The sequence below is a fragment of the Mauremys reevesii genome, linkage group 1 (genome assembly GCF_016161935.1).
Source record: "Mauremys reevesii isolate NIE-2019 linkage group 1, ASM1616193v1, whole genome shotgun sequence".
Classification (NCBI taxonomy): Eukaryota; Metazoa; Chordata; order Testudines; family Geoemydidae; genus Mauremys; species Mauremys reevesii.
The window spans coordinates 168,967,145-168,989,805 of NC_052623.1; the positions used below are offsets into that span (position 1 = coordinate 168,967,145).

At 41.7% G+C, this 22,661-nt stretch overlaps 1 protein-coding gene across 1 annotated transcript; it reads left to right on the forward strand.

Annotated features, from left to right (window-relative positions):
* Positions 1–2,774: 2,774 nt before the first annotated feature.
* Positions 2,775–9,759, forward strand: C1H21orf62 (chromosome 1 C21orf62 homolog). The gene is made up of 2 exons (XM_039506935.1): positions 2,775–2,858; positions 7,579–9,759. Exon 2 carries the CDS (start codon positions 7,621–7,623, stop codon positions 8,293–8,295), a length of 675 nt encoding a protein of 224 aa, XP_039362869.1. The 5' UTR covers positions 2,775–2,858; positions 7,579–7,620; the 3' UTR covers positions 8,296–9,759.
* Positions 9,760–22,661: the final 12,902 nt, after the last annotated feature.

The following is a 22,661-nucleotide window of genomic DNA, read 5'->3' on the forward strand; positions in this document are numbered from 1 at the left end:
GAAAAGAGGACATTATAGTCTTAGGCCATGTCTACATGTACAGCGCTGTGGTGAAGATGTTCTATGCTGGTCTCCCATAGGCATAAAAAAACCATCCCCCGCAAGCAGCATAAGCTATGTTGGCAGGAGACGTTTTCCCACCAACATAGCACTGTGCACATGAGCGCTTATATCAGTGTAAATTATGTTGCTCAGGGGGGTGGAATATTCACACGCCTGAGGGACATACGTTTTTCCGACATAGCGGATGTGTAGATGTAGCCTTACTTACACAGAGCATTAGATTTTCAAAGCACTGTAGAAAAGTTAACTAATTAAACTAGAACAGTTTAGAGACACTGTCAGTGCAATTGGGTAAAGGGTTTGCTCACACATTCAGCCCATCCCTTCACCAAGACGTCTTTCTTTCTTTCTTTCTGAAATGACATAGCTGCTGGTTCATCTTTTGGACAGTCCATTTCTTTGCTGAGTGGGATAAATTCTGATTCTGCAGAAGGCCATCCTGCATCCTGACACAGTTTAGAATTTTCCAATCCTAAAACTAAAACAGATTCTCACTGGAAGCAAAAGAATCCTATAAACGCTTGTTTAAACTGCCCCTGCACTTGGAGTACAGAACCTCTACATGTTCCAATCAGAAAGTATTTATTGGGCAAACAATTAATTAAAATAAATGATTGAACTACTTCTACATATCTGATATGAAAATATACTGATTTTCACCATTCCAGACAATTTTAAAGACTAAATATCGTGCATGAGTTTGGACAAGTTTTACTGTCTGAAACTACTGGATCGAACAGTTATTTAAAAACAAAATCCATACCAGAGTCTTTCTAAGATCAGGAATACACCCACCTTCCTCAGATAATGTGGTCATACTTGGCTCCAGAATGAATATGTGAGGGTGGACAATTTCTGTTTACTGACTTGTCGTGGAAGGATAGTGTTCCGTCCACTTGCCAAGCACCAGTTTGAAATTCAAGAAGTAATGGTTCTTTTAGTTCTACAGTCTTTCAAAGTACAAATTGAAAAGCTGAAAAAAACCTGCATGTGGAATGCTCACAATTTCTCACTTTTATGGCGGTTGCTGATTCTCTGAGGGAAATATCATGTCTAATGGAAACAAATTGTACAGTGGCAGAGACTTTTCAATAGCCATGTATCATTAATATTTTAATGAGGAGTTCCCACAAGAAAATGTCCCTGTTAGCCTGTGATAAACCCCTTCTTCCAAATGTGCCTGGGCTACAAAGAGGAATGGGGGACTGACTGGACAGTCTATTCATTTTTTTTATGTCCAAAACACTGTCTCTTAACCATAGCCAAGGAAGGAGGGCAACAAATGTGTATGAAACACATTTCACTGGAAATGTTTATACTTTGTTTCTGAAAATATAGGGGTTATATTGATAGTACAGCGGAGTGTTCAACCAAGTGTGATTTGAAATGGGGTGTTGTGTACGACAGGCCTTTCAGGGCGGGGACTCAAGTTCCTTCTCTGGGAAATTTTATTAAAGTACCTGACACTTAATGCCATCTTCTGAATTCCATAGACTACTCTCTAGAAGTATTTTAAAGAGCCCTAGGGATAAATTGTCTCTATTAAGGTAATTAAGCAACATCTAGAGAGTGAGAGTGTGTGAGGAGGAGGGGTAGATTCCATAGCCCAGATTCTCTAGTCCTAAAGCCACTTTGTGCCATGATGTAACCTTGGACACAATGGAGAATCCAGTCCCATTAGAAGGCAGGAAATCACCCTAATCTTACCTTTAGTTTAGTGGTGGAATTTTAATAAGGAGCTTCTGAGTGTCCCTGTGAGCCCTTTCCAGCACCTCGTGGCTTTTAAAAACTCTCTAAACATTAATCCAAACTAAGAGAGTCTCCCTGTAAGACTTATGTTTCAGGAAGGTATAACCCACCATGAGTTGTGGGAGATCACAAAAATGTTGTTAAAATCCCCCCCGCCCTTTTTAAATTGAAATTTGAAATTTCAATTAAGAATCTTGTAAAAACAAAAACAAAACAAAAAACCAACCCTGAAATTGTTGGCCAGCTCTACATAGCCACACTTGTGATGACTAAACCAAATAGTTCAGAGATTTGGTTTGGCTAAGCAGGAAAAGGTTTGTCTACCTAGTTGAACCCAAAAGATTCCCATCCATGCATACTCTTCAGACCCCTTGTGTCCTGTATCCCTTTCTCTCAGGCTCATTTTCCTCACTTCACTTCTCCCCCACCAGTCTTTTAGAACTCTACTGCCTTCCGCTTTGTAACCCCCTCCACTTTTTCTTCCCTACAGACTCCCAGTGCCTTCTGAGCCTCCCTGATGCCTCATAATCATATTCCAGGTTTTCAGCTCCTCCAGACTTTCCCAGGGGGTCTCTCCTACCTATTGAGTTGTGACTCTTCTAACAGCCCCCTTTTTTTCTTTTTTTTTGCAGAAAAGCTTGTTAAAAAATCAACAAAAACCTTTCTCAAACTCCCCAAAGTGTGCAGACAGCAGAGTAGTTTGAATAGGAGTTATGTAATGCACATGTCTTTGTAGATAATTGGAGGCTCAAATAGCAGTGCAGTGCAGGTGATTTTAATATTTTGTGGACACACTGTAACCTACAACAGATATTTCACTGCCTGCATACTGCTTGCCAAAAACACACCAAAAGTTAGCATGCAGTACTTATTGCTATGATTGTTTCTGAGTTGCAGGGAACAAAAGAGGATAGCAAGTAGTTTTGGAGATAATGCTTCATTCAATACCAAGATATAGAACACAGCTTGTGACTGACTAAACTAACTGTGAAACAGAATTTTCCTGTGTTGGCTGCATGAGAGTAACAAAGGAAAGCAAAGCTCAGGTGAGTGCAAAAAATTAGCAGAGGAATAACTAGTTAGATCTGATTAGAATTTATCAAAAAAAATGTTTTGCTTTTGTTTTTTGTCATGCCTATAAGCTTTCAGAACTTACTTGGAAAAATCACTAAACTCCTATTGATTTTGGTTGGAGTTTGCAATTCAGGAGAAATGCTGTGTTCCTGGCTCATATGGCACTTTAATTAAAATCTCTTTTATATACATTCATATTGCTGCTAACATCTATGAATTTTGCTTGCAAAATACTATCTTTAAAACAGATGCAGATCATACTTGGCAATGTGTGAGGGGAATATTACTGCATTTATTACACAATAATGATACTGTAAATATTCTGATTTATTTTATCATAGCCTCAAGACAAGGAAAAATGAACAAAATGTGTAGGTATGGTAGTAGAATTCTCATTGTAATGCATGATTGGATTCTTAGATGTTTGGGGCCAAATTCATTGCTTGTGTAACTGCATAATACCTGGGGAGTTACAGCATGGTTGTACTTGACCTTTGAAGTTTAACATTAACTAAATGGTCAGGTGGCATTTCTGGTATGTTGTGAGAGATAATGCTGTGGAATTTGGATTAAATATTTAATTTCAACAAGAAGCTGTCTGTATCCTGCATTCAAAAGAAACATGTTTTTCTAACTTTTAAAATAGTTGCTAGACATGGGAGGTGAGTATGAAATTAAAACACCTTGGCGTGAGCTCCTTAAAGATTGCTCTAGAACACTCATCTTCCTCTTTTCATGGATGTGTAAATCCTGGGGCATTTGCCAGCCATCATAATTTCTGTAAATATACTGGTGTGTGACCAAACATTAAAGAAATAAGTGGACTGAAATGTACCTCTTTTGTAAACTATAAATTTGGAATGTAATTGAGAGAACAATGAAGCCTATCTATCAAAATGCAATGATGTTTATAATTTTAAACATGTTCTTTGTTCGGTTGTCAGAAGGGACTGAATCCAGAATATCTGGATCCAAAGCATAGACTTCTACAATGTGAACAAAACCCATTAGCCAGGAGCTGTCCTCTGAGAATCAGCCACAGATTACTAATACAAGGGTAGTCTAACAAGATACTAAATGCATTTTAAAATATTCTGTTAATAGGGTGCTACACAAACTTTTGTATATTAAAAGGTTCCATTGTTTAATTAAATCAGGATTGGATTGGTACCCTGTGAATATTCATTAATTATATATGATTACTATTAGTTTCTTGCAGACCCCATTTTTTTAAACACTGTACTGGTTGATGCACTGGATATGTGCTCTAGAGATGAGAGAACATTTAAACATTGTAAGGGCTAAATTCTTCCCTCGGATTCAAAGAAGATTCTGGCTAGCTTCAGTGGGAACCACACCCCGGGCAGAATTTTGTCTAATTGGTCCTACTGTATAAGATTTCAAATTAATAGGAAAAAAATATTCCCACCCATATATCTTATCTCTTATCTTGAGGCAGGATATTATGTATTAGTAGTAGTATTTACCATTAGTAGTACTGTAATATTTATCATGTGCGGCAGGTATAAGAGACCAGGGAGGCTAAGCCTCTCCAAACAAGATGCAGTGCACCTCTCTCTAAAGGCGCTGCTGCTGGCCCACTGCCTTCAGAGTGCTGCCACCAAAAGGACATCTGGGCCATAGCCCCGTCCGTGCTCCACTCTAAGGCCCTGCTCCCACTTGTCCTCTTCCCCCATGGCCGTGCCCCACTTCTCCTCTTCCCGCCCCCACTCCCTCTTCCCCCCAAGGTCCTGCCCTCATTCTGCCTCTTCCCCCTGAGGACCCCAACCCTGCTCACACCTCTCCACCCCCTCCGAGGAATGGTGGGCGGGGGAGATCTTGGGGGAGGGGTCGGAGAGGTGCAAGCAGTGGGTAGGGGGGTTTTGGGGGAGGGGTCAAAGAGGCATGAGCAGTGGCGGCCTCAGGGGAGGGGTTGAAGAGGCACCTTTTCAAGATTAAAGGAGTCACTGAAACTCTGTCTATTGAAATGGAAGAGCAGAACATTAACTTAATGATCATGAAAGTGAGACATTTTCCATGCCGTTGTCATCATGAAAACATAGATGTGATGATAATTTAAGTCCCGGTGTCAGGCTCTTTAGCAACTCTTCAGCATCAGGTTCATTCACGAGCAATCTCCGTTCATCTTCTGCTTAAAATTTATGTTCAGGAAAAGAGTTGTTGCATACTTGCTTGCATCATAATGATGAAAAATTATGGAAGTAAAGTTAGTTGAATTCAGATTTATGGCAAATTTTAAAAGACCCACACGCTTGCTTACGCAGCCCAGTATCAACCAAGTGTGTTTTTAGCATATTTGGACTGGTTAAATCTAAACTGTGCAACAGGTTAGATTCTGAAAAAGCAAATAAACTGGTAAAAGTATCTAAGAACAAATACAAAAGACTGGTGGGCCTAGCCAGATCGCAGACCGGAGTAGTCGATTATTGTGTTCTTGTGTTTTACTTACAAAATTGCAAGCTCTTCATTTTGGACAATGAATACCTTTTTATGGCTGAGGAATAATTATGCATATGAAGCGAATGTATATGTTTTGTGTTTTACTTCATAAAATCTTCATGGCTTGTCCTAGTTTTACTCAGAAGAAAAAGTGGGTATTTTTCAGGATGAGGGCAAATCACAACAGCCTGATTGTAAGCTGCTGTCTGTATCTGATGTCTACACAGTACAGACACTCCATGCCCCTCCCAGCATGGGTATAAATAGCAGTGTAGACAGTGAGGCACTGCTTAGGTGAGTAGAGTAAAGACACACCAGAACCTCAGGGATGTGCTCACCACGGCTCTCTAACTTGCCCAGTCAGTGCCTCCCTGATCTACACTGCTATTCTTAGCAGTGTATTATTCCCCTGCCTCCCCCTGCTGGAGCCTTGCCCCGCTGCCCAAGTCTTTCACGCTGCTGGAGCATTTCCCTGCTGCCTCCCCCCGGCAGAGCCTTTTCCTTTTCCTGCTGCTGGAGGGTTGGGACACTACACTGCTAAAAATAGCAGTATAGATGGTAGAGAGCTGTGTAGGGTATGTATCCTAAGGTTCTGTCATGTCCTTACTCATTTAAGCAGTGCCTCACTGCTGTTTATACCCATGCTGAGGGGCACGCAGTGTGTATAGTCTACATGCCACCATACGTGTAGGCTATGGCCTGAGAGAAGAATGTTCATATTGGTTTGGTACTCAACCATAGCTCTGAAGAGAGCTATAAAACAGTAAAGATTAAATGACTGAGATACAATTTGTTCTTTATAAACCTCCATGCCTGTAGCAGGGTGGACCCTGCCCCCAGGGTTTGAAGGTGTGGAGAGCTAGGCTTAAAAAGGGGCCTGAAGGGGCTTGAGACAGCTGCTGGCTGGGCTGCTGAAGAAGTGGCTGCCAGCTGGGGCCATGAACAGGCTGAGAAGAGAAGGCCAAGCAAAGAAGCAGACAGTCTCCAGACAGAGAGAGAGCTCTCTGGCTGTGGAGAGAGAGCTGAGGCTGAGCTGGCTGAGGAGAGAGGGCTGGGGAGAGCAGAGGGAGGGGGGGGAGGCCAGGGAGCTCCAGCCAAAGAGCCAGGCTGTGGCCCAGCAGTGAGCTGGGGGGAGGGGGGGGGGGGGGGGGGGGCAGCAGGGGCCTAGGCAGGGCAGCAGGTCCAAAGGCCAACTGCCTGTGATGCTGTGCTGCAGTGCTGCCTGCAGTCTGGGGCTAGACAATGACTGAACACTGTGCAAGGCACAGAGGTGAGGAGGGGGGGGGGGGGAGGGGGGGAGAGAGGGGCAGAGAGAGAGAGAGAGAGAGGGGGGGGGCAGGGGGCCATGTAAAGGGCAAAGGGTCCTGGAGGGGAGGGAGGGGGGGCCTACAGAACAGGTGGATCCAGCCTGCAGAGGTGTGGGTGGGGCAGGCTGGACTGAGCCAAATTTGCAGAGCAACCAGCAGGAGGCACCGCAGGGGTGAGTCGACCCGTTTACAATGCCTTTATTATTTTTATTACAGGCATGCCTAGAGGCTCCAATGAATGTAGGGACGATATTGTGCTAGGTACTGCACAAACACAGAGTAATAGACAGTCCCTTCCCCCAAAGAGTTCACATTCTAAGGGCTAGATTGTCACAGCCCTTACTCAGCCATGCAGGGGAGTAAGAGGCAGTAAGACCCCACCTTTTACTTCCCTGCTCAGATTGCCCTCCACTGCAGCTAGTGTTGCGGGGGTTATTAGCACTCACTCAATATTCCTGGCAGCAAGCAAGTACACTGGGAGGAGATGGATAGGAGCACGGAGTAGGAGGAGCCCTATATCTTTGCCCTCACCCTTGTCAGCCAGCGTAGCTGGTGAAATGCACAGGGGGGAAGTAAGCTGATCTATAAAAGTGAGTAAAACAATTTATTCCTCCTCCAGTGGAAGGGAATGGCTGGCAAGAAATCCAGTTGAGTCACAGTTTGTTCTCTGACCTACATTGGGATCAGTGCAGCTATGTGCCTCTCCTAACCTGATGAAGTGCTCTGTGTGGCTTGAAAGCTTGTCTCTCTCACCAACAGAAATTGGTTCAATAAAAGATATTACCTCACCCATCTTGTCCCCTAACTTAGGGTAGATTGTAAAGTGGCAATGTAGTCCTGAATAGACAAGTCAGACAATGAGTGGGAGAAAATATTAACAATTAAGTGAACTCTAGTATAATAAAGCTTCTCTTATTCTCATTAGGTAATGGCAAGTGATAAGAATCACTGAGTAAAAGAAGACAAGATGCCTGGCAGCGTGATGTCAGTATCCTGCCATAAGCACTGTTTCCTTTTGGTTGGCGTTCTTGGTTTCTGTCTTAACAGTTTTGTGAGAGGTCAGAAGAACAACACTCTGATTTTCACCAAGGAAAATACAATTCGCAACTGCAGCTGTTCTGCTGATATCCATGACTGTGACTACAGCTTGGCAAACCTCATGTGCAGTTGCAAAACCATCTTGCCTTATACAATTGACAGAGCCAGCTACCACAGTGACCTAACAATTTGGTTCACAGATACAACCGTGCTTGGAATGCTGTTGAACTTTACAGTGGTGCACTACCTGAAGCTTTCGCTCTGTGGCTCCACTCCTCTGCCAAGAGAATACCTGGCCATTTTGGGATTGCGAAAGCTGCAAATAAACAGTGAGGTTAAGGGCCAGTTTCTAGAGCAAAATTTAACAATCTACAATAGCGGCGACAATGAGATGAGAGACAAACTGAAGGTGCTACACAAAAACAGGCAAATGTTTTTGTATATTTCTGTCTTGGATACATCTCTCTTCAACAGGTATTCTTTACTGAAGTCCTACAGTGTGGAAAATGTCTCCAGCATTACAGACCACTTTCCAAGTCTCCCATATTCTGATATATTTTCAACTACTACTAACAAAAGCTACGTTGTAACATTCATTTACTGAGCCTTCTTCAACTTCAGCAGTACAGTAAGGGGGCACATTAACCTGTCAATAGAACAAGATATGGAACTTTTGCAAGTCTGTTGTGTTTGACCCAGAAAGAAAAGTAAGTGTGGGTCAGTTCTTACTGCACTCAAAATGACACTACTCAAGTGTGGGGTTCAAAATAGTTTGAACACAGAGAATTAATTCTGTAACCTGTTTCTTAGAAAACAGAGAAAATGTGTAACAATCAATTTTAAAAGTGATGTAACTAAGTTTTCAAAATGACTTAATTATTGTATGGTAAAGATGGAAATATGTTGATTGATTTCATTATGAAATGTGCATTAGTTGGGCATATGAACATGACAATGTACCTTTGGGTATAGAACTACCTAATAATAATAACAACCCATCTGGAATGTGTTTTTACACATTCTGCTAGATATATATTTTCCACATATTTACTATAAGTAGTATGAATAGTAGTGAGTATATCTAGTTATATGTACTGAATCTCTTATCTTTTTACATAAAAGTACATGGACCTTTTTCAGTTATAGTTTGAAAGCTCACACCATTATTTGCCTTGGAAAACCATTAGGATAGTGTATGATGAGCAATTATGTCTCCTTATGAAGGCTGTTTAATTACTCCAGTGTTGTCTTAATTTGGTTCTCCATTAACACAAAACTTGGAGGTAGACAGGCTTCATATTAATTAAAGTAGTACTGTTGGCGGCACAGATGCAGAAATCGGACAGAACCTTTGGCACTGGTTCCAGCAGACCCTTTTATATAGGTTACCAAAGATGAATTGCCAGTGTCATACTGTTTTCACAAGAAGGCTAGGTTAATTATATCACATATATAAAGTATAATAAGTATCTAGAACAGCAGATCTTTACAGTCTTGTATTGCCAATAAGGGATATCTAACAAATCTTTCCCCCTTAGCTTGTGATAACACCTGGGGGAGTGATGGTGTTAAGGAACTGGGGAATCTATTAATTTGTTTTCCCATTTAAGAGAAATCCTTTCTCATAAATATAACCAAGAATGATGGCAGGGCCCCTGGACAAAGAACAGTATTCAGCTTGTGTAATTTGAAAAGAGAACAGGGGTGATAGTGTTGTAAGTAGTCAGAAGATAAGGAAATCTTTCCCTGAGAGAGATTTCAAAAATACTCAAAACTTGGCGCAGTCTGGTACATTCCAAAGCTGAGGGGGGGGGGGAATGCTCTCTAGAAGTATTTGTTAATGTCTGATACCAGTAGCTGATATCTCTGGCGGGCATGATTTAGCAGTTTCCAAAGCGAGGGTAAACTCACTCTGACCTCTAATTTCTATCTTTCTGATCTATATAGGTTGTCAGACCATACTCACTGTGATGTTGCACTCTATATGATTTTATGAAAATATGCTAATGTAACTGGAAACCTTCATGCAAAAGGTTTCTTGTAAGGTATCATTACAAAACTTATAATCTACGGAGTGTGATCATCCTATTTGTATAAATGCAACACTCTTGTATCTGAAACTAGAAACATGAAATATAACTCTGAAGGCCTATTGTAATTATGCAAAGTGTGGGCCTTTAATGGTGGTTTGGAATCTTGATGACTCCAATTAACCAGGACAATTGTCTGCAGATGGCTCCGTTTTACTTGTAAGTCTCCCTGTATACAGTATGTGTGTGCTGGCAAGTGGGTAATGAAGTCTTACAGTGACGTGATCATGTCACCTGAACTGGAATCCTTCTTCAACCTGGTGCTTTTCCATTGAAAAGGTGGGGGGGGGGGAACCCAGAGAGGGACAAAGGATTCCCGCCTTATGCAAAAGAGATATGTGGGTGGGAGAGAACAAGAAGAGTCAGCCATCATGAGGAATCCCCTAGCTACCACCTAAGCTGGAACAAGGGCTGTACCAGGGGAAAGGACTGTGCCTAGACTAGGAAGGTGTCCAGTCTGTGAAAGAAACTTATTGAAACATCTCTCAGGGTGAGATTTTATCTGTACTCAATTGTATTACTGTATTAGGCTTAGATTTGTGTGTTTATTTTATTGGTAATTCACTTTGTTCTGTCTGTTACTACTTGGAACCACTTAAATCCTACTTTCTGTATTTAATAAAATCACTTTTTACTTATTAATTAACCCAGAGTATGTATTAATACCCCGGGCGGGGGGGCAGCTGTGCATACCTCTCTGTCAGTGTTATAGAGGTCGAACAATTTATGAGTTTACCTTGCATAAGCTTTATGCAGGGTAAAACGGATTTATTTGGGTTTAGATCCCATTGGGGGTTGGACCTGAGTGTTAAAGAAAAGAACACTTCTGTAGGCTGTTTTCAGTTAAGTCTGCAGCTTTGGGGCAAGTAATTCAGACCCTGAGTTGGTTTTGGAGCAGATGGATGTATCTGGCTCAACAAGACAGGTGCTGGGGTCCCGAGCTGGCAGGGAAAGCAGGGGCAGAAGTAGTCTTGGCACATCACTTGGCAGTTCCCAAGGGGGTTTCTGTGATCCAACCCGTCACACTCACCATCATGATATCTTTAACTAGGAGCTTCTATTTTAAATTAAGATACTTTAAATTGAGTTAGGCCTTCCAAATGCAATATTTATTTATATCCATGAATAGTTGTAAATACCCTGATGCCATAAATAACTACCAACATCATTTTACCTACTTTTTTCTCTTTACTCTTTTATTTTCTTTAGGGCTTTGTTTCTGATGGTTAGGGTGACCAGATAGCAACTGTGAAAAAATGGGATGGGGGTGGGGGGTAATAGGTGCCTATATAAGAAAAAGTCCCCAAAAACGGGACCATCTGTATAAAAACAGGACATCTGGTAACCCTACTGATGGTGAGATTCAGCATTATTTTATTTTTATGTCTGAAAAGTAAAGACACATTTTCTCTTTTTTTTTTTTTTATTATAAACAGATTCCATCAAAGCACAAACCACTTGGATCTGAAGTTCCTTTCACCCTTCTCCCATTCACTAGACCATGGGTACTTACTCAATTTTTAACTCAGTCATTACGCAGGCAAATTCCCATTGCAAACAGCGAGTAAGGATAGAGTATATAACGTGAGTGAAACTGAGTAAGAACCTCAGAGTTTGGCCCACAGAGAAGAAACAGCTCTTCTTATGCATTCTTCAATTTTATTTGCATATAGGACCTTTCATTCATTTATTTTTAGAGACTAAGGGAAAAGATGCCAATCTAAAAATTAGGCATTCTAACACTTGTCCTTATAACATCCAACGACAATATGCCATAGTGCTGAGTGTCCATAGCCACGCTATTCAGCTTTACTCCAAGTATCTAAAAGTTCTACAGGGCTATTACTAGGGCTATCAATTAATTGCAGTTAACTGAAGTGATTAACTCAAAATAAATTAACTTGATTAAAAAAGACGAATCACCATTTTAATCACATTGTTAAACAATGAATACCAATTTAAATGTATTATGAATATTTTTCTACATTTTAAAATATATTGATTTCAATTACAACACAGAATACAAAGTATACTGTGCTCACTTTATATTATTTTTATTACCAATATTTGCACTATAAACAAGATAAAAGTAGTATTTTTCAATTCACCTCATACAAGTACTGTAATTCAAACTCTTTATTGTGAAAGTGCAACTTACAAATGTAGAATTATTTTTTACATAACTGTACTCAAAAACAAAACAATGTAAAACTTTAGAGCCTACAAGTCCACTCAGTGCTACTTCTTGTGCAACCAATCACTAAGACAAACAAGTTTGTTTACATTTACAGAACATAATGCTACTTATTTACAATGTCACCTGAAAGTGAGAATAGGCATTCACATGACACTGTTGTAGCCAGCATAGCAAGGTATTTATGTGCCAGATATGCTAAACATTCATATGCCTCTTCATGCTTCATGCCCCTTCATGCTTCAACTTGTAGATCTTTTTTTAACAGTGCAAATATTTGTGATAAAACTTAATATAAAATGAGCACTCTACACTTTGCATTCTGTGTTATAATTGAAATCAATATATCTGAAAATTAAGAAAAACATACAAAATTATTTATAATAAATGTAATCAGCATTCTATTCATAGGCGTGCGTACGGGGTGTGTCGGATGTGCCCAGGCACACCCTAATGTCTCAAAAAAAAGTGGCTTTGCATTTTAATTTAATCGCATGATACTCTTTTAGTTTTAAAGTATGCAATTGTTGTATTATGCAATAAGCGCCAAATGCGTAGTATAGATGTTGTAGAAATGTATGGAAAGCCCGCATTTGCTCACAGCATGCGTCCCAACTACTGCGGCGCCCCATTACCATTGGTCCTCCCCTCCCTCTCCAACTACTATTCTAGAAAATTATTTGACATATATAAGCGGCCGCATCAGGCGTGCCCAGCACAGTGTCTACAGTGTTTGTAATCTTTGTCGCATGTACTCTACTGAAATAGCATAGCAAGCCCGTGGCTTTACATTTTAATTCAATCGTATGATACCCCCTTTTAATTTTAAAATATGGATCGGTTCATTGTTAAGATAAGAAAAGGAGCAGACAAACTGAATTATAATGAATGTGCTGATAGTAGTGCAAATACCTCGGACTCCTCGGTTAAGAACTTACATGAAGATAATGCTGCCACCAGTTCCAGTGCGTGCAATAAACTGAGTAACGACCAACAGAAACAGACTTTGTCTCTTAGTTCAGGTCAGTGTAGTTCCTATTCAAAGCCATCAAACATTCCATCTGATGACCCAGTCTGTGATATTCCAATAAATAGATTAGAACGCCAGTCTCGATTATCTAGAGGTCCTTATCAGCCTAGATTGAGCATGTTTCCTAGAAGTAAAATAGGGAATAAACAAAGAAGTTTTCAGTTCGATTGGTATGAAAAGTATAGGTGGTTAGAATATAGCCCATCAAAGGACGCCGCATTTTGCTTTTACTGCCGTTTCTTCTCCTCTAATGATCCAGCAAACAAAGGTCACTGATCCAGCATTTATTGATAAGGGATTCAGAAACTGGCATAGGGCTAACGAATGTTTTTAAAACCACCAACTGTCAAAATCTTATGTGTTGAGCTGTTCTTCATGGTCAAGTTTTAATGAAGGGAAACCTATTGATGTATTGGTGGATGAGGGCAAGCAGGCTTATCTGTCTCAACAAGAAGAACGGTGCCATAACCGAAGTGTAATGGAGCAACTGATTGACATTGTTCTGTGTTTGGCAAAAGGTGAGAGACCATTCAGGGGTCACAATGAAAAAGCTGACAGTTTTGAGAAAGGTTTATTTCTAAATCTTGTCAATATGCTCCAAAAATATGATCCTGTTATGGCAAAGCATGTGCAACAATCTCCTTGAAATGCTACCTATCTGAGTAATCGCATCCAAAATGATTTAATTGTGGCCTTGCACAACGTTGTGCAACAAAAGATTGTGTCTTCACTAAATGGAAAAATGGTCTCAATAATTGCTGACGACACTACTGACCGTGGACACCATGAACAGATGTCCATTGTGGTGCGGCATTTTGACAGTGAAAAACATAGTACAGTTGAACATTTTGTGTCTGTTCAGAGACTATTAACAGTTGATGCTCAGTCTATTTTTGACCAGTTAAATGACGTCCTTGGCATTCTTAAAATTGATTGGTCATCAGTGTTATCTGTCTGTTTTGATGGTTCATCTACTATGTCTGGATGTAATGTGGGAGTTCAAATGAAATGTAAAGAAAGAAACAGTGAAATACTCTGTTTGAGTATTGAACCTTGTCCTAGTAGATGCATGCACTTCAAGTAAAGAAAACAGAACTGTCTTTGATTTCTTTGGTGTTATTCAGACTCTTTATGCCTTCATGGAGGGGAGTCCTGTGCGACATGCAGTAATGGAGAAGATTTCACAAGAAGTAGAATCCCAGTTGAAGACTTTGAAGTCACTGTCAAACACAAGATGGGCATGCAGAGCAGAAGCAGTGGCTGCTGTAAAACAAAACCACTCCATCATTTTACAAGCTTTACAAGAGATTATCAAAACAACTCGCCTTGTTGATGCTAAAATAAAAGCCAGGGGCCTTATCCATGAACTAAATTCATTCAAGTTCATCTTTGCCCTTCACATGATGCACCCTATTCTCCAGATGGTGGTAAAAGTGAGTAAGGCTCATCAAGCTCCAGATTTCAATTTACTTACTGCAATGACAGGGGTGAAAAGCTTGCGTAACTCTTTGGCTGCGATGAGAAGTGGCCCAGAATATTTTCAATCTATTTTCAATGACAGTGTGAAAATGTGTGTAGAGAATGATATATCGATTCCCCCAGTTAAGAAGAGAAAAACGTCCACTCGGATTGATGACGCATTTGAGTCTCAGCATCACTTTGATACAAAAGAGGAGCAGGAGAGAATAACTTCATTTTACCCACTCCTAGACTCAGTGATTACGGGCATTGACCAGCGATTTGAACAGGAGATTTGTAAAATTGTGACTGCAATGGGAAAACGGCTGAGCTTAGACATTGGCAGGAACGATATGAGAATCATTGCTAACAAATTTAAAGTGTCCTTGGATGAGTTGGAAGCTGAAGTCGGATTGCTTCGGGGTTATGATGGATCTGTTCCTAAAGGTAGCACTACGAACACCACCAGAGAGTGGCTTGATTGGCTAAAGGAATCGGATTGGTCTTCTATGTTCCAGGCCTTTTACAAATCTATTCAATGCTTTGCTGTCTTACCTGTTACAAGCTGTTCATGTGAAAGAGCCTTTTCAAAACTAGCACATGTAAAAAACAAACTAAGAAGTACAATGTCCCAACAGCGCCTCGACTCACTCATGATTTTGTACACTGAACAAGAATTGGCTTCGTCAGTTAATTACAATGATGTGATTGAGGAATGTAAGTCCATAACACCTGGTGAGTGATGTCTCATTCTCTAGGACAGGAAGATGAAGAAACCTTAATCTGTTTTGGTCAATTTGGGTTAGCTCATTATCTGGTTAAATATAAAGATTATGAAAATTGACTATATCTTTGTATACGCCTGGTTATCGCTACAGCAAAAATTTGGTATTTTGTGTCTCATTTTTTAAGTTTGTATTTTTTAAGTAAAGTTTAGTTGTTAATTTAAAAAAAAAATTAGTTAAGTTTTAGTTTCTTTAGTTTGTTTGATGAATAAAAATAATGTCCTTTATGACTGAGTATTCAATAAATGTTCGCCTTTAAAAAAAATTAAAATTATATTCCCTTGGTGCACACCTTAATGAAATGTGCTGCGCATGCCTATGATTCTATTATTAAGAGTTTGATTAAAACTGCATTTAATTTTTTAATCATTTGACAGCCCTAATTATTACTGATCTGGTGAAACCAGGTTAATTGCAGACGATTGTGTGGCTACTGGCAGTCCTGGGCTGGGCAATGTCCCCTCCTGACCTCAAGTCCAATCTTCAGGGCGCTATGTGCAGGGACTTTTTCTCAACTGCAGACTATATGACCAAAAAATCACCAAAAGTGACTTCAATGCTCTCCTGGACAGTTCTCAATAATACATCCCTATTATTGATTAAATCAAACCATCTTATACCCAGTAGTCACCACTGACAATGCATATGAAATGCCTCCAGCCTCCTGATGTCTTGTTTAAGCAACATCTATGTTTCAGAATCAGATCCATATAAGAGGCTCAGAAGTACACAGGTTTGATAAATCCGTACTTTTGTATATAGTTTCACCTTCTTTTGGCTCCAGGGCCTGTGCAGGTCCTTCGTTGAGGCTACTAAACCGATTCTCCTTAGGATGTCTGGCTGGCTACAACCATTTCATGACAACTTACTGTCTGGACAGATGAAATTGTCCACTATTTCCACAGTTTGTCTAGCAGCACAGCTATCTTGTATTACAACTTTTGCACTGACACTCTGGATTTTTGTTTTTGCCCAGGAAATCCTTAGTACCAGGGCAGCTGCCACATGCAGGAAGCTCTCTAGTATGTCTGTAAGGTCATTTGCACCCTGGCTGAAGAGGATGATATCACCCGCATAATCCAGTTTGGTAAAAGAAGTTGATCCAAGTTATACTGGTATTTGTGAAGACATGTTCAAGGAGCCAATCCATTGGATGGCAGAACAGGGCTGGGAGCAGGACATATTGAGTAGTACAAGTACAGTGATATGGTCCAGTATGCCATACCAGTAAGATATTTATAGTTGGCATGGTATACCGGAAAGACATAGGAGGAGCCCACTCCCAGTACTTCCACGCAGCTGCATGTCCTGAGTCCTCCTGCCTGTGGTCTACAGGGGTGGGGGTGGGGTGCTGGGGGCAGTGCAGCAGCCATGCTGGAGGAGCTGCTGGCATGGGGCAGCCTGGCCGCCCCATGTTCTTCTGCTCCTTTCGCCACTGCAGTTCCGGAGAGCCCTGATCTCCCAGGAACCGCAATAGCAAAAGGAGCAGAACATGATGCCGCCAGGTGGCCCCACGCCGGCAGCTCCTCCGGTGCGACTGTACCACCCCCAGCCCTTCCACACAGCTGCGTCTCCTGAGTCCTCCTGCCTGGGGTCTGTACAGCAGAAGTCTCTGGCACAGTGGTAGGAGGACAGAAACCCCCACTCCCCAACAGGTAACATGGGATAGATGTGGATCATGGGGAGAGGACAGGGAAAGCACGGGGGCCCCAGGCTGGGGGTGGGTGGAGTCATGTGGGAGGTCACGTGCCCCCCCTTTGTCTCCCTCCCATGAGTGCAGCATACTGGCAAGAAATGATTTCTACTTGCACCACTGGACATATCCCTGCTTCACCCCAGATCTAATGTAAAACCTGTCAGACCTATGGGTCCCTCATTGCATCCGTGCCCGTGAGTCATTATGTAGATCTTGAATTAATCTCAGGAAGATGTCGGGAACACCATTGCCTCACAGGGCCTTCCACAGGTCAGATCTATCGACAGAACTGAAGGCTGCCTTTAGGTCTATGTATGCTGCTGCCAAAGGACAATTGAATTCGTAACTGATCTCAGATAAAAGATGAAGAGGAAATATACCGTCCATTGTAGATCACCGAGCAGTGAAGCCTGAATGCTCTGAGCAATGATGTTTTACACGGAAAGGCTGGAGCTGGGCAAGTAGGAAACATGTAAAAACTTTTCCAAGAACGTTAAGCAGAGTTATTGACCTGTAGCTGCTGCACTCAGTGTGTGGGACTTTCTCCTTATAAAGTGGGTTGATGATCCCCTCCTTTCACTCTACTGGTACCTTCACAGTAGTCCACGCCTGGACAAAAAGTTGGTATAATGCTACACTTATGGACTCTATGGCACACCTGATAAGTTTGGGTGTTATGCCAGCAGTTCCGGGGGATGCCTGTTTCACAGTTTCTATAATATCCAGCAGCATTCAAAAAACAAAGATTCAAGAGGAACAAAGGAAGCCCCCAATCCTGCAAACACTTACAACCATAAAATTCCATTGATTTCAATCGGACTACTCCGAGTTAAGAATGTGCGTGTTTAATGTATTGGAACCTAACTCATCTCAGCCAGACAGTGAATCAGCTACAAACAGCCTCCTTTCCACCTGCCATCTCTGGGAATATGCCCTCAACCTTCTACAAAAAATATTTTAAATAAATAAAGGGCTTTTTAGTTGATTTTGCCAACTCTCATGATTTTATCATGAGTCTTGAAATAATTGGTGTTTTCTTAAAGCTGCAGATCCTAAAGTCACATGTCTACATGAGAATTCCAGCTTTCATAAACAAAAACAAATTTCTAGCTGATTACTGAGAAAAGCATGGAAATATGTCCCCAGTGTATCTTAAAGGCTCACAAACCAGAAGGCAAATAAAGAAAAAGAACCTAAAACGTATTGTTAATTTTCATCTCATTAATTTTCACCCAATTTCATGATGTTGAGGTCTTACTCATGATATGGAGCCTTTGGGGTTGCTTCATAAATGCTAAGGGCTCAGTTCTGAATTGTGGCTGAGTTGAGAGAGACATAGTTCTTCATGAGCAAGCAAGAGAGACTAATCCAGATTGGTTTTCTAGGAACTCCAGCCACCACCTCTCTAAGCAAGCTTATTAAGGTTGAAAACACAAATTGTTTTTGGCTGATTAATAATCCTGAGGCAGAACACTCCTGTCTTAAAAAGTCTCAGAACTGGTTTATACAAATTAACTAATTTGTGGATGTTAGTACACCATATATAAAAACTGATATAATCAAGAAAGTCTAATAGATTATTAGTGACTATACTGTGAGGGTCTGCTGCCCTCTAGTAAAAAGGCGTTGAATAGCAAAGTAATTAAGTCTTACCATTACAACATCTTTTAAAATGGAAGCATGCAGTACTCATAAATATGAGCTCTGGCTTTGATGGGAAGGCTAGTATGGAAATAGGAAAGCACATAAGTCTTCCAGATACTGTAACTTAAAAGAAAACTGCACTTAGTTTTGCTCAGAGTAATGTTCTGAATAAAGGTCTCATAATATAATCTTCAAGCCTATGCCCAGCTGAGCACAAAAGAACTCTGATCGGGAAGTAGGGAGGAATCTTTCCTCCAGCCTATGAGGGGGAAAAGAGCTGCAAAGTGGCTACTACTCCAGCTTAATAGCTGGGGTACCCTCTGCAGTCCTCATGCCCCTCTTCTGCAGACACCAAAGACTTGAAAGTCTGTGCAGTGGTCAATCAACCTGCTCCTTACCCTACCCTGTTTCTGCTGTGCTCTAAAAAGACTGCTGCCTTAGGAGATGCCACATAGCTGGCCTCCAATGTTGCACATGTACAGTAACTCCTCGCTTAATGTTGTAGTTATGTGCCTGAAAAATGCGACTTTAAGCAAAACAATGTTAAGTGAATCCACATTCCCCATAAGAATTAATGTAAATGGGGTGGAGGGTGGGGTTAGGGTCCACGGAATTTTTTTTTGCCAGACAAAAGACTATATTATATATATATATACACAGTATAAGTTTTAAACCATTTAATACTGTACACAGCAATGGTGATTGTGAACCTTGGTTGAGGTGGTGGAGTCAGAGGGTGGGATATTTCCCAGGGAATGCCTTACTGCTAAATGATGAACTAGCACTCGGCTGAGCCCTCAAGGGTTAACACATTGTTGTTAATGTAGCCTCACACTCTACAAGGCAGCACGAATGGAGGGAAGGGAGACAGCATGGCAGAGAGAGACAGAGACACACACCCTGTGTGTGTGAGAGAGAGAAACATGCATTGCCCCTTTAAGTACACTGACTATACTTTAAGTACATTGCCTTTTTAGATCAGCAAGTTGAGATAGCAGCTACTGCCAGCAAATTCCCTCCATCTGAGCCCTGCCATGTCCCCCCCTGCTCTGTGGAGCTGGCCCAATGGGGTGAAAGAGCAGTGGGGAGTGGGACACCCTGACATTAGCACCCCCTGCCCCTCGCACAGCAAGCAGGAGGCTCCCGGGAGCAGCTCCATGGCAGAGGGCAGGAGCAGCACATGGCAGTGGGGGGAGGGACAGCTGAACTGTCCGGCAATTGATAGCCTGCTGGGTGGCTGCCACACAGGGAACTTAAGGGAGCTGATGGGGGGCTGCTGGTCCACCCTGGTTCCAATCCCTCACCAGCTAGCTAGCTCCAACAGGCTGCTCTTTCTGGAAGCAGTGGACAAAGCAGGTGGCTGCCAAACAGCATTATAAGGGAGCATTGTGCAACTTTAAATGAGCATGTTCCCTAATTGATCAGCAACGTAACAATGAAACAATGTTAACCGGGATGACTTTAAGTGAGGAGTTACTGTAGACATCATGTGAGCTGCAAACTGCCACTGTTCAGGACTCTTCTCATCTGCAGGTGAAAGGGAGGATTTGGGCCATACATAAGCACCACTATTTCTGGCTCTGTCTTGAAGCAAATAATATATCTTTGTGAAACAAGTATCAGGGTCCAGGTAAGGTGCCTAAGAAATTGTAAACGACTTTCCATGCTTTAATACTGGTTGAACAATTTGATGAAGACCTGTAGTGTTTAACAGTGTATTTTCATGAAAAGGTTAATGTTTACATATGATTCTCTATCTGGCTCAGTTTGCAGCATGTAAGGAAAATGGCTGCCATAAAGTCTTTCAAATTAATGTGTGCTTCTCATTAGTGGAAACATCAATGAATTAAATATATTAAAAAATGGACACCAGTGCAAGGGCTATGGAATGGTTTTTCTGTCACTCAGTAGTTCAGCTATAACGCATACATTTAGAACAGCACAGAAATTAGTTATATAGCACCTTTCCTATTCAACAGGGTTTACAAAGTGATGTTAGATGCTGGCAATACACTGACTGTGTAAGCAAGGGGATTCTGGAGGAACCTGCTCTTCTGAGTGACCTTGTCTGCTTCTGCTTCCCATTTCAGCCCCTTTAGCTCTCCATGCTGTCCATCATCTTTCAATTTCTCCCACTGATTCTGTTCTCTACTTCTGCCACTCCCCGTACCCATTCTTTCCCCACCACCTCAATTTCCCAAAGTCTCTGCTCCCCTTTTCTAGTATTCTCACCTTCCTTGCCAGCAGAACACACCAGGGCAGCCAGTCAGAGGTATCTCTGCCTCCTCCTCCCAGCTACCCTAGGCTTACTTGGATCCAAAAGAGGGAGCTGTGAGAGCAAAGGGAGATGGAGGTAGTCCGCCTGCAATTTCTCTACTATAGAAGCCAACTGTGGTTGGAAAGAGGATCTGTTGGTGTCATAAACAGATAGTTAAGGGTTAATGCCTCTTTTACCTGTAAAGGGTTAAAAAGTTCACCTAGCCTAGCTGACACCTGACCAGAGGAACCAATGGGGGAACAAGATGTTTCAAAAGGAAGGAGGGAAGTTTTCCTTTGTTTAGAGTCTCAGTTTCAGCCGGAGTGGAAAAGATCAAGGAACCAGCCTCTTACCAGAGTAGTAAGTTTAGAAGGGAATAAATAGGTTTATGTTTATTTCTTTGTAACCTGTCTTGTGCAATTAGAGGTAGAATCAAATTGGATATTGGGGTATTTTCATTGGTGTACTAAGTTTTTGCCCAGGGGAACATCCTCTGTGTTTTGAATCTGTTGTCTGTGAGAGTAGCTGGTATGCTAATCTCTCCCAGAGGGTTTTCTTTTACCTTTCTTTTCTTTAATTAAAAGTCTTTTTCTTAATACCTGATTGATTTTTCCTTGTTTTTTAGATCCAAGGGGGTTGGATCTGGATCCACCAGAAGTTGGTGGGAGAAAGGAGGGGGAATGGTTAATTTCTCCTTGTTTTAAGATCCAAGGGGTTTGGATCTGTGTTCACCAGGAAATTGGTGAAGTCTCTCAAGGCTACGAGTTCCAGATGGAGGGATCTGGATAGTGGCAGCGATACCAGATCTAAGCTGGTAATTAAGCTTAGAAGTGTCCATGCAGGTCCCCACATCTGTACCCTAAAGTTCAGAATGGGGAAGGAACCTTGACAGTTGGGAAGTTCCTGAAATCTTGCTAGATGCATGATATCCTAGGAGGATTGCAGGGATGCCTTGGGAGCTGTTAAACAATGTCATGTGAGTTGCTAACTCTTCTGATTTTAGATGCTTTGTTTCAAATTGTATTATTTTCTGATTTCTACCAGCAAACTCATGAATTTTGCTTAGTTAAAATGACTGCCATCTCTGATTACTTCCAGTGGGAGGGACTGACCAGGCTGCCCTCAGTTCTGATTAAACCATTTCCTGACTACTACCCCTAATAAAGATGGCCCCCAACTTCCATTTTTTCTAATAAGACAGAAGCCAGGCTGTCCTCAGGGAGGATGGCTACTCTTTGGCTATGTCTTCACTACCCGCCGTATTGGCGGGTAGCGATCGATTTTTCAGGGATCGATATATCGCGTCTCATCTAGACGCGATATATCGATCCCCGAACGCGCTCCTATCGATTCTGGAACTCCACCACCGCGAACGGCGGTGGAGGAGTCGACATGGAGAGCCCCGGACATCGATCCCGCGCCGTGAGGACGGGTAAGTGATCGATATAAGATACTTCGACTTCAGCTACGTTATTCACGTAGCTGAAGTTGCGTATCTTATATCGATTTTCCCCCTTAGTGTAGACCAGCCCTTAGTGCTTATAGCTGATGAATGGTGAGTAAACATGGGAAGGGAGGCTGCAGGGAGATTGAGGAGGGAGCACTAGGGAATAGGAGACACGGAGGGTTACAGGGTTGAGACAGAAAAGGAAACGGAGGGAAATGCAGGGAAATGAGCACAAGAAGGGATACAGCAAGGACACATCCTGTGCAATTATAGTTGACCCCTGGGATGTTTTAAGACCCACTGAATTTGAACTCTGATGGGACTTGTGTATGATAAATATATGACCTTGTCCTGATAACTTTATTAGTG

Coding starts and splice junctions, on each gene's coding strand:
- C1H21orf62 (XM_039506935.1), top strand. CDS start 7,621: ATGCCTGGCAGCGTGATGTCAGTATCCTGCCATAAGCACTGTTTCCTT.